At 43.2% G+C, this 13,353-nt stretch overlaps 1 protein-coding gene across 1 annotated transcript in view; it reads left to right on the top strand.

Annotated features, from left to right (window-relative positions):
- myo10l1 (myosin X, like 1) overlaps positions 1-13,353 on the top strand; it is a 38,655-nt gene that overhangs the window by 9,753 nt on the left and 15,549 nt on the right. Inside the window, exons 2-4 of the mRNA XM_068580191.1 lie at positions 1,636-1,734; positions 11,437-11,595; positions 12,851-13,038. Of these exons, the coding sequence (XP_068436292.1) occupies positions 1,636-1,734; positions 11,437-11,595; positions 12,851-13,038 (446 nt within the window). The remainder of the gene's footprint in view (positions 1-1,635; positions 1,735-11,436; positions 11,596-12,850; positions 13,039-13,353) is intronic.

Below are 13,353 nucleotides of genomic sequence, written 5' to 3'. Positions count from 1 at the left end.
TTGATAAATGTGTATATGGACTACATATAAGAATTAGATGTTGTCACCTTGGCATCACCAGCTGGTTTACGGACCAGCGTCAGCGTCATGTTCTTTTGATGTTGTCATCTTGTTTTTTTTGGATCCAGCAGTCATAAATCAAGCGAGAAGTGGGGCCATTTTCTCATAGACGTCCATACAATAGCGCTTCTTTTTACAAACCAGAAGAGTCGCCCCCTGCTGGCCTTTAGAAAGAATGCAAGTTTAAAGTACTTCCTCATTGCCTACTGTTTTCGGATCCGGAGGTCGCCCCCCCCTGGTTAAAACTTTATATCCAACAGTATTCACACTTTCTTCCCCATAAGCTACCCAACAGTGTGTGTATATCATGCACCGTATGCGTGGGAATGATTTCTGCCTGATTAACTCGACAGCCTGGAGCGTGGATTGGTTTTCTATTATCTTCAGTGTGTGTGTGTCAGATTGATAAAGAGAGCAGGACAAAAAGACAGAAAGACTAAGAGAGAGAGGTGCAGAGGATCACAAAGAGATCAAAGTTGTCAGGGAATGCTTTGGGCCGAGGCACCATCTGTTGCTAAAACAATTCATTTCCAGCTCTCCTCTGCTGCTCAGTTCATTCACATGTACACTCATCCGGGGTCCCACAGAGTCTTTTTAGGCTTAAGATTCGAAGTCTGAAAACTTTGTTATTTTGATGACACTATTATGTTAATATTTCCCTTTTCCCTCCAAAATAATGTTAATAGTATTCTGTGATTTAAATGCTCAATAGCTCAAAATATGATTAGTTAGTGAGTCTATGTAACCCATTAGATATTGTATTTACGAGTGATTCTTATAAAAAGAAGTCATAATTATGACACAAAAAAACAACGTAATTAGTCATGACAAAAAAAAGGTTGAAATTATGAGATAGTAAGTGCGCATGCGCTGCTTGCTCTGTCTTCACATGTCTCTTCAGAGGAGGACATTGCAGATCTTTACAGTACTTCAGTAGCTCTGTTGACTGCCTCCTCTTCTTGTTTCCTTTTCTGTCTCCTCCTCCTTCCAGCCTCTATTACGCTGTGCCCCTTTTTAGGGATTAGAGGTCAGAGGTCAGTGACTTTGTGAAAGAGGGCTTTGTCTGTGTGGAAACGTCTAGGAGGAGAACACTTCCTCTGACCCCCCCCCACCCCCCCAACACACACACACACACACACACACACACACACACACACACACACACACACACACGCACAGACACAGATGCCAAGCATTGTTGCTTTACCTTAGTGGAAAGTCCAGATGTTACAGTCTTCGTCTCTCATTAAACACATCTGTCTGTTCACCCATGCACACTCATCATACATTTACACACGCATGTCAGGGTCAAGGCACGGGTTACGCTTGAACAGGACTAGTTTGTACTGTGTGTTGTGCGGCCACGCTGGAGACAAAAAGGGTTTACAGTTGTTCCAAATGGCTAGCTGGTCCTGATAGAGAGCAAGGAGACATGTACACATTTACAGCAGGTACTCTTATTCCACCACATTGGTTCAGAGCTGAAAACCTCCACTCTGTTCAGCAGTGTAAACCAAACATTTTTGGTCGTACTGGTTGCTTAAATATGTCTTTGTGTGTGTGTCTGTGATCCAGGGGGCCCGTGTTTGGGTCAGAGAGAAGGAGCAGCTGGTTCCCGCCACGGTCAACTCCTGTGGCGATGGAACGCTTATCGTCACAACCGACTATGGAGAGGTAAGAAACCGTACCTGCATTCACTGCCTACATGAGTCTCATGTTTTACCCGCGAGACCTTTTAAAGCCGGTTTGTTATCAGTGATGTGAAAACATCCCATTTCCACAAAGTCAAAGATATGACAAAGTAGTGTGTTTCAGTCGTAGTTGATTTACAATGCGAGCCAAGCACCGAGCGCCTTCGGCACAGGAGCTGACAGCACTGGGGCAACGAATAGGAACAAGTTGCTCTGCCTACTATTCATAACCCCTCTTTTGTAGTCATCTGTTGCTGTTCACGTTTCCACAATTATGCCGGTTTTTCCACTAAAACTGTGATGATCTGGGAAAAATGTTTAATTATTAATGTGGAGATACAGTTTTTTTAGTTCACAGTATAAACAGAAGCAAGTTATAAACACTCTACGGACTGAAAACACATTTAATTAGTTTCAACCATGGAGGAGAAGTAAACACTGTCAGCATTAGATTACTTCTGAACTAAAGCTGCTGTAGTTGCTTGTTATATATCATCTTGACTGTGCATTAGTTTTCAGATAAAGGTCAGATTGGAGGTGAAGCAGCTGTGCAGGTTCACCTTCTCCTGCGTGGATCGATAGAAACTCCTTCCAATGATGCTCCACTTTTCTGCCCCGGTTCCTTCCTCCTCTTGCTCCTCCTCCTCTTCCTTCTCATATATATATATGCAAAATTCATCTCTGACACACATTTAGCCTCAGGAGAAGAGCTCGAATTGATGGAGAGCATTGTGGGAGCAGAAATGCACATTTTAGGATGTCAGGAGAGCTTGTAGTTGTTCTAGATGGCAAAGCCAGGCGGCTGCTCCAGCTCCGGCCCTTTAACACCAAACCCCCGGCCAAAATAATGTAATTGAATGTTTAAATCTCATTATGTGTGTGTGTGTGTGTGTGTGTGTGTGTGTGTGTGTGTGTGTGCGTGTACGTGCGTGTGCTCAACTAATCTGTATCAGAGCAACATGCAGACGTTGGATTTAACGTTTGATGGCTGATGTGTTTGGCACGCACACACAATAACATGTGCTCCAGTTGGCAGCGTTGAGATGGAGCTAATAATAGCCTTGGTCCGAATTCAAGAGTCTCAATCCTCCATTTTTACCCCCAAAGAACATTCACATCCAGGCTGTCGTTCACAGACATACAATGGATTCATGTTTGGCCTTTCAGACACAAAATGGCCAAAAGCTGCTCTGAAAGCATCGTCTTTTAATGTCGCTGCTTCGCCGTTCTAGATTGGGAGACGTAGCGGGAAGAGACAGGCCTTTCCCAAAAGAGGATTGGTTATAGGAGCAGGCATTCTCTTTGCTCTGGATTATGGATGTCCTTAACCTCCCCAACCCCCATCCAGCCTTCCCTGCCTCCCTCTGCCTTCCCCGCTCTGCTAGCGGTTGGTGTTTAAATGTTAGCTCTGCAGGAGGTGGTGAATATTTGATAGAGAATCAGCAGGATGGGTACTTTACTCTGTTACAACAGGGCCTGACCCATGCAAGCAGACCCTGGCTCCCCCTCGCTACCTGTTGCTCTGCTCTGGGTTCCCATGATCATATATATATATATATATATATATATATATATATATATATATATATATATACACACACACACAGTAGAGCCTCCTAAACCCTCGAGGCATTTTAACAGAGGCTGCAGTGGTGCCTGGTAGAAAAAAATGCAAAAGAAAAATGGAAAATTTAACAGGATTTGTTTTTTTTTTGGAGATTGCTTGACTTTGACTTTCTTTCTCGTGTTTTGCTCCCAGCTGCCATGTCACTCTGGTTCTGTAATCTACAGGCCCTGACCCAGTTCACCACATTAAATATTCTGGGTTACAAATGCTGTGGCTGCAAAACGGCAAGCCTTCATGTCGAATCAGCACAACTCACTACCAGGGGTATATGTGCACGCCTTTTACATCATTCGCCTTTTTTTTTTAGCTTTTTTTTTTTTTTTTTTTACTATGAGTTCATGAAACAGATAATACCCTGCAAATCTGATCATTGAAATTGACTGTGTGTAATATTGCATGATTTCTAATCTACATTGCAGAGTGCCACGTTAAAAAAAAGTTTCAAAATGTCAAACTCTGCCGTTGTCATTTCAGAAAGGTTAGACGTGTGTCGCTCATTGGATGGGACATATATCATGTCAAGTGTCAAGTCTTTGATATTTGACTTGCAAGTCAAGTGAGTGCTCAGTTTGTTACAACAGGGACCAACATCACGGACATATTTCTTTTCTAGTGGAGACGAGTGCATTGAACGCATCAAGCGCTCCAAGTCCACGTCTGAATTCTCCACGTCTTGTTCACAAGGTTTTATTAACCTTTCTGTACAAGATCCATCCATTGATTCATCAATTACCTGAGGCAGCGAGTGTCCCAGACATCCTCCCCCAGCCGTGTCTTCTAGCTCCTCTAAGTGTCTCCCGAGGCGTTTGAAACCCAACGCTGGATTGATTTTTTGGATTGAATATGAATTAAAACGGATTATGAAAGCAATGTGACCACAATTTGTACTGTGCCTAACATTTTTATGGTAATTAACTCGTCAGTGCTTTCTGGTGGACAAACCTTGTAACACGGTTTCTAACTCAAAAACAACACTTACCTTTGTAGAAAACATTTTCTTACTTGTTACTTCGCTGACGTATATATTTATATATATATGTATGAGCCAATGACTGATTTATAGATCCTAAACACACAAAAAGTTGGAACATCTGCTCTCAAGTCAAGCAAGGATGTCCTTAACAGATGCTTGAGCCACTTTCTCCTTTCAATAGAAGCTGCATTTCTGCTCTGAACTGCTTTCAACCTCCTTTCACACGACCTCCTGTGCAGGAAGCTCATTTCATTTGCCTGTATTTGCATCATTCTTTCAGTCACTCGCTTGATAGAAATCAGCCGGTAAAACAAGAGCTAAAACCAATCTCATTGGATCGGTTCAAACCTTTGATCATACACAAACATCTCATCCGTGGACTAAGGTTTTACCTTTCCCTTTTAAGTCTGTGCAGATTACTGCGTAGAGAATATGATTATATTACATCAGATTAGAGAAAATCTAAATGAACCTGCAGTCAAACTGGGTCAGCAGAGAAGTGGATATAGATAAATATAGAACACATTGTAATAAGATATAATGAATGAACATACTGATGACAACAAAAAACGCACAGTATGATACAACTGCAAATGGCAGGTGCTAATAGATGACAGTAGAGCTGAAAAAATAGATTAGTTTGTTGATTGATAGGAAATTAATTGGCACATGCTTTTTGAAAATAATGAATATTTTAGAGAAACACTTCATCACCAAACTAAAAAATTAAAGTTTGTATTTTCCAAGCTTGTTTTTATAACCAGACATGTTTAGGAAATTCTGTGCCTGACAGAGCTCATGTTCATTTGGTTGTTAAGGCTCCAGCCACAGAGTCCTTATGTCCTTATGCTCTCATGGGGAAATATGTAGATTCTGACAGAAGTCAACACAAGAGTAACACACACCTGCATCCACACACATTACACACACACACACACACACGGACATGCATGTACACGTACACTACGTTATGATTCATAGACACTGTGTGTTATGTGACCTGATTTCAGTCGCTAGCGTGAAAGCCGCAACGAAAGCTCACGCGAGCACAGAACATGCTGCAGGGATGCCTTCCTCCTTGTGCACACACAAATTAACTGTAGACACACACACACACGCGCACACACACACACACACACACACACACACACACACACACACACACACACACAGGTAAACAGACACACTGTCAAATGCATCTAATGGAAAGTGCAGGAATGACTTGTTTTGTCTCATTTGACACATAAACAAGTTGATGTGTGATCTCATGACCCACTTTCCATTTTACAGTTTTCATATTTCTACCCCTCTGAGGACCCCGTCGTTAGTTACTCACTCGCTTAGTAACAAATAATGAGATTAACTCTGGAGGACACAAACGCTGTCTCGTCTCTCAGCATCGCTGTCTCTCCGCAGAGTCCCTTTATCTGTGGAAAATGAAGCAGAGATCCCCTTGGGGTGGGATGAATGTGAGCTTGCTAAATCTTAAAGGATGATGACATATGGAAGGTGTTGCACAGCCCAGTGCTGAATGGGTGCTGTGGTGCAAAAAAAGGCTTCAACAAGGTTTAAGCTTGTTTCCTCCTCTTCCCGATCCAATGTACCAGATGAGCGGTAAAACAAACAACCAGGGGTTGGATGTTACCTTCGGCAGCAGCTGGATTCTCACGATACCACACAATCACAGGAGGATCTCGCGAAAATCCACCCTGCCAGGCTTCAAGTAATGCGCTAGCGTCCAAACCACGGAGGCTCCGACCAATCAGCATCCTGTTGCTCCGGGTGTCAACGCAGCAGCAGCAGCAGCAGCTTCTAAAGACTTAGCGTAGATAGTCTCAGATAGTCCTTTGTAAGAAACCATTAGATATGATGCACTTTTAGAAGTACAACACACATTTGGAGTGCATGCTACACACATGCAACATTGAGGGAACTGAGGGGAAACAATACTATATGTTGAATGACGTCAGCATTTCCTCCTTCTCTTGTCAGTGTGTAACTCAAAGTTATTTCCAGTGATCTAGATGCTGGTGTTGAAACCAAGCCTGTTACCGTTGACAAATGTAACTCGATAAGTGAACGATTACACATAACCTAACCTAAAGGTGCTAAATATATCTACGATGGAGGGTTTGCCTCCACGCGGCTCTCAACATGGCAGCGGTTGAGCAGCAAACGGTGCTGACAGAGCCAACAGGGTTTTAGCAGAAGTGGAACCGGATGATGGGTGTTACGCTTTCACGACGATGGCGTCGGGACGCCGTGGTCAGCGGCTACTGCCATGTGAGCGCAGCGAAGAGCGGCAGCAATTCGCCAGCCAGTGGGACACTGGCGAGGAAGTGACATTTCTGTCGACAGCTGCTCCTTTTGCTTCTCTGATCTTGAGCGTTGGGATCATACGAAAGACCTCGTCTGTGGTCCATAATCCTAATCTGGCCAGTGGAGGTCTACCCGATCTGTTCCAAGGTCAGTGTGGAGAGCTGCAGGTTCTTACAGTGGGCTACTGTGTGATGGGTACTGTATCTTGCACCGAATATAGGTCTGTGAAGTATATAGGTCACTGTGCCCACAGCTCTTTCTCTCTCCATGCGCTATCTTTATCTCTCTGGTCTCTTCTCCTCCTCACTTTGGCTGCTGCTAATATGTGAAGTCAGATGAAGAGGCTTGTCTCCCCTGGCTCTCCTCTTGAATCATGCAGAGCAGTTTCAGACATCAGAGGGCTTTACAGGAACACTGCGTATGGAAGTATATTCACATGAGCAACGCAGTTTAAGAATGCAGGCATTTTCCTGCAAGAGAGAAGCAACAGAGGATGTTAAAAGGGAATTCGGGCTATCAAGGTCTCATATTGTCAAAACATGATTGTTGTGCCCAAAGATTTCCTGATAATGAGATTATTGCAAAAAAAAATTAGAAAAGAAAAAATAATGGAATCAGTATAATGCTTGCCATAATCAGCTTTCTAGTGTCGGTACACAAAAGCTATCAGACTTGATCATGATGAGAACATGAATGTCAGCAGGATTTATCCTCTGGGGAATTTGAATCTTAGGACACTTTCATGCCAGTTAACCCAATTAGTTTATTTCTGTATGGATAACCTACATCACAGGACCATCTTTATGACGATCATTATCATTGCTTTTTTAAAATCTAATCCCATATATGTCGTCTCCGTCTGCTGTAACTGACTAGTGTACCAAATTTGTATTAATCTGAAGGTGTAAATTGTCCCCACCAAATAGGACAGTTGCTAGGGACAATCTTTTACTGAAGATGAATCAGAGTTGGTTAGCCATGCTCTACTTCTGCATTACTCTCATTCTGTCTCTCTCTCCTTCGTTCTCTGTCAGTCTCTTTCTTAATGTTTTTTTTTGCTCACTAATCCCATGTCTTTCCTCTGTTCCTCTCTCCAATAATGAATTATTAACTATGAGGTATCCCATTTTAGACTCACTGTGTCGTCAAACTTATTGTGTGTAAGTGTGTCTTCACATACAATATAGTTTGTCTCTGTGTGTGTGTGTGTGTGTTAATGTGCACCAAGAAGCACAGAATGTGTGTTAAAACCCACCAGAGGGCAATGGAAGACGAAGATAGAGACATTTGCAAAAACCTGTTTTTGATTCTTCCACTTCAGCTGCGTTTTATTTCAGTCTCTGACATACTTTCCCCCTTCATAGCGTCCCTCCTCTCTCTGAGCCGTCTGCATCTGGGTTGTCCCAAATGGTTTTTGTGCAGCACATCTACTTTATCTGCCGTTAAAGGCCTTTGTATTTGAAAGCAGCTTTGGCATGAGAAGCGATCGTAAAAACCCTGAACGGCAGCAGCCATTTAATTGCTTTAAGCTTATGGTTTAATGTCCATGGTTTCTTTTCACAGAGAGATCACCATTGGAGATTAGATCCTTCTTTAAAGGGGCACACACACAGATTTTAAACATCAAATTCAGTTTACTCGTCATGAGGAGTAACAGTTGCTTCATGTGTTTTGTGACTCTGGAAGGAGTTTTCTTAACTCAGAGAACATAACCTTGATGACGATCGTCCTTTGGCACCGAACATTATGAGTTTTACATCAAATGGAAAGAAATGAGACAAGTGGAGGGGAATTTTTACCACCAAGACCGAGGCATCTATTTCAGTTGTCCTCGTGTCCTTCCTCCCTTCAACATGTGCTGATGTGTGTGTGTGTGTGTGTGAGAAGCCTTATCTTCTCCTCCACTATAATTTACCCAGAATTGCAAAGGCAACGCTTGACTTTCTGATTGACATGGCTCTTAGTAAACCTTACAATTACCGGCAGGGGTCTGAGATTGAGCAATTTGGCCATTACAGTAGGTGGGTCCGTGTGAGTGAACACACAGGCATCCATGTGCATTAGATAGGCAGATCAGAAAGACAAAAAAAGCTGGAGGGGCTCATCAGAAATAAGGATGGAGGTTTCAGGAACTGGCATTGGGGAAAAGATGAAGATGAAAAAGGAAGTTGCGGGAGGTTGAAGTGTGGGAGATGCAGCACGGAAGAGAGCAGAAGAGAGAGAGAGAGAGAGAGAGAGAGGGGTAATTGAATGAAGAGTGGGATGATATGAGGGTGGAAGAACAGAGAGAGAAATGACAAAGAGGGGGAAGGGATAAAAGAGGAGTGACATTCAAAGGGAAAGCGAGATGAGAGAGACAGAGATGTGATGTTTGAGACATGAAGGCATGCAGATAGCGAGAGTGGCAGCGAGAGAGATTTAATAAGGTGAGAAAATTAAGAGAAAGGCCTTCTGTGCAACTCACGGACTTGGATATAATTTAAGGGAGTCGTTTTGTTCTCACAGATGTAGAAATCTCTCTGGTCTGGAAGTAATACGGTCAATATGAAAGTGTCTCTACGAGTGTACAGCTGCCAGAAACTATGACGAACAGGCATGGTAATGCATCTCATCACTCAGACAAGTGCTTCTCACGAGCGCATCACACACATTGAAAAGTCCAAACACACACACAATCACACACACACACACACACATGTAAAAAGGGAAATCAACTCAGCCTCGAAGAATGAGAGTAGCAGGAAAGATACACAAATTTAATCTGGGTAAACTATACACATTTGACAGTTCATCAACTTTTGAGCAAACTTATTTAAGAACACATTTTGAATTGTAAACTTTGCGTGAAAGCAGCCTAGTTTCAGCCCATTTGCAACCAGTACCGGTCAGTGTTAACACACGGCTGTAACACTCACGTCTATAAGTAATAGTTCTTAGGTAGCAACATGTCAGTGTCTTTGCTGAGTACCACGCTTTTTTTTAAAAAAGGGGTTGAGTGGACGGGGGTCGTAGTGCAGATAGTCAGCTACAAGGGTTATTCTCTCTGTAATGGAGGATGAGGGTGAACAGGATCATTTCATCACAGCTGAGTGAGTGGGCAAAGTTTAGTGACTTTCTGGGTTAAACCTTTACCAACAAGACATTTACTCCTAAAAGAGGGGGAAGATTACGAGCGCAAAACATAGATAGTTGTTTGTCGGACTCAAACAACGTTTTACGTGCAGACGTGTCGGCGAGCGATGATGCCGCCCCGAGAGATCTGTCTGCACGCAACAGCTCTGTGCAGTGGAAGACGCAGTTACTGGAGTGAAATAGATTTATTTAAGAACAAGATGTCTGAACGCCTGCAGCACGCCCCTCTGCCACCCAACAGACTCCCAACACATCTGCTACAGCAACACACATAAACACACACACAAACACACAGAGTGGAGGCTGGCTGTGAGACTGAGCTGACATTAACAACCCAGTTCTGTAAAGGCCGTGGTTTCTATTCTTGGACGAGTTGATTTTGCTGGAATGAATGAACGACCTTTATGCTGAAATATAATGACTTTGATTATCTATCTATGTGTGTGTGTGTGTTTGTGTGGAATGCAAGAGAGAAAGATCGTATTTGCTGCATGCGTGTATGTGTGTGTGTGTGTGTGCGTGTGTGTGTGTGTGTGTGTGTGTGCCTGACATGAATACACATCGAGCTGCAATTCACCTGTCATGTCCTGCCAGATCAGATCTGTTACTCTCTCTCTTCTTCTACTTCTTCTTCTTCCTTTTCTCCTCCCAAAGACGGGTTCCCCATCCGTCTTGTCCCTTGCTCTCTAGTTGCCATGGCGATGGGTGACATAGATGGGCTCGGGGTCTGGTTCGAAGAAGAGCCACGGAGCTCTGTTTTCTCATTGTGTGCATTTTCGACATGTTGCATCACAATTAGCTAAAAATGGAATCATCCTTTGTAATCTTTGTTCATCCTCACTCTGAACAAGACACCCTTATTATCCAGTGGCCGTCATGACCGGTACAACTCAAGTATTTCATCGACCTCAGGAGCGATATTGTGCCATATTTTAGTTTTATTCAAATGACGTTGACCACACATAGAGCCAAGCAGCATAAGACTAAATGCAAAGCAGTCAATATTAATACACTACAACACAGCACGTCACTCACTCTCAGTGTGTGTTAAATTACAGAGAAACTCACTTTCAAAGCAGAAATAATGTGTAAGAAGTGGAGGAACTCATCATGGCATCACCCATTGGTTTGTGGACATTATGAAACCTTAAGCCTTTGCCATTTTGTTTTTTTGCAACCAGCGAACATCAGTGAGCACATTTAGACTGCAGACGAGTGGCGTAGGGACACCTCGTACAGCTCTGCTAGCGGTAGTGACCTGTCAATCATACCCTCCTTTATCCTAAACAGTACCAAAGTTTACTAACTCTGTATTGAATAAGACTCAAAACTAGCGATTGACTCCTTTTCACAACGTTTAGTGAGGTCATAAATCAAGTGAGCCTCTTGTCTTTACAATCAAACGTATTTTTGCAACCAGAGAAGTTGGGACTTTAGGCTCTATTCTGGACATTGGTTCACTCGTATGACTGTGACAGTGACCGATGTGATCTCAGTATTGTCGAAAGCCATCGTGGGAAAATGTAGGAAACTGAAGTGTGAATAGATGTGTCATGCTGGCATGAATCTAACGTGTCTAATCCGACACATTTCGAGATGATAAGTGACAGTCTGTGCGTCTCGTTGGCTTCCAGGTGTTGTACCTGCAGCAGGCCGAGGTCACCAGGGAGCGGGTGTACGCTATGCACCAGTCCAGCATCGATGGGGTGGAGGATATGTCCGCACTGGCCGAGCTGCACGAGGCCGCCATCATGCACAACCTGTACCAGCGCTACCAGAAGGATAACATCTATGTAAGTGCATTCAGATAGACGCATGTGTTTGTAAGTATATGTCAGAGAGTGTATGTATGTGGCCAAGTGTGTGGACTGTCTACATTATGCATGAGGCTTTTAGTCGGGAAACGTAAATCATCTTCTCAGCCACATGTACTCTGAGCCAAACAGGAGAAGAGGGAAGCTTATGAAGTGAGAGTTAAAAGAACAAAGAAAGTAAACACTTTAATGCACATTATAGCTGAACAGACAAAAACTAAATGGCAACAGTAAGAGAACTACGCATGCATGATTCTGCTTGATTCTGTACATTAATACAGTAAACCTAATACAGTGTAGCATAAAATGCTCTGTTGTCTTTCTCAGATCCAACAACCCGCTCAATAATCACTACATAAATGTGTATACAGTATGTCCGTAATGAATAGAAGCATTAGTTCATGCCCATAAAAGCTCCATTACCCACCTTGCATTGGGGGTTTCATCTCACCCATGACCATCAATGACATGGAAACACGATCACTTCTTTTGTGGTCATGACATTTCATAATTATTCGATCAATTTAAACAAGCAAATTTTGATTACGCTCATGGTGACGTATGATCAGTGAATCAGGAAAGCTTGAAAACCTAAAAGATGACCAGACAACAAACCAATAAGGGCCTCCCAGAGTGTGTCCTAATCTCGATGATGAAATATTGTGCATACATGGATTTCCCTTAAGCTGATCATAAGAATGTACCCTGCGTGGGTGGGTCAGCTTACTGTGTCACTGTGTGCTCATGCATGTGTGTGTGTGTGTGTGTGTGTGTGTGTGTGTCCTTCAGCACAGTTTTATATGAGTGGAGTACACAAAGTGCTCAGACAGGGTAATATGACACGATGGAAGGCACGCTGACTTCAAGTTTTTTATGGATTTCTAGTGCAGAGGGATAAAACGCAAGGTGACTGTTACTGTACAAACAAGTCAACATGGAAATCCAGCCTCCATCCTCTATCGTGTCACTGATTTGACCTCTGCTTTCGAATAAACTGTCACTCCCACTATCAGATCGCCACCCCGCTGTGTGCCCTTATCCCCCAATCCAGATTAATATCAACATAAGGCTGCTTTAAAAGATCCACATATTTGTACTGTGGGTGTCCTGAGAGCTTGTTGTTTGTGAATGACTTGAGTGCTTTTACTGTGCGTGCCCGTGCATGTTTCTGTCTGTATGTTTGAAACAGAGTGACGTGGGGAAAAAAAAATGGTTGCTTCTTTACTTTTCTCAGACTAATATTGGCAGCATCCTGGCGGCCGTCAACCCCTACAAGCAGATATCGGGCATGTACGACCCAGAGAGGGTGGTCCAGTACTCCAAGCACCACATCGGGGAGCTCCCGCCGCACATTTATGCCGTGGCCAATGAATGCTACCGCTGCATATGGAAACGCCACGACAGTCAATGCGTCCTCATCAGGTGCGCTTCAACCACGGAGGAGGGTGTTGTGATGATTACACATGCTGGTTTACCTCTAATTTATACGTTGTCCATCTGTTAGTCTATCTCCCCAGCCATCAGTCCATCCAGAGGGCAGCTCCTACTGTTCTACTTAGAGCTGCACATGCGCTTGTTTTATGTCTTTGGTAGTCTGCTATAAAGAGAAGAAATACCTGAGCAGAAAGCCACATTTTACACTTCAGATGTTGTATGTTTTAAACAAACAAGAACATTTGTTGATTATTGAGCTTTAGGAGAGCTATGAGGCAGATTTATTTCCCTAACCAACATGTA

The sequence above is a fragment of the Clinocottus analis genome, unplaced genomic scaffold (genome assembly GCF_023055335.1).
Source record: "Clinocottus analis isolate CAN_PGR_092001 unplaced genomic scaffold, fCliAna1.0.p SCAF_17, whole genome shotgun sequence".
NCBI classification, from domain to species: domain Eukaryota; kingdom Metazoa; phylum Chordata; class Actinopteri; order Perciformes; family Cottidae; genus Clinocottus; species Clinocottus analis.
The sequence above is the reverse complement of the archived record's forward strand: the minus strand, read 5'-3'. Positions and strand labels throughout refer to the sequence as shown.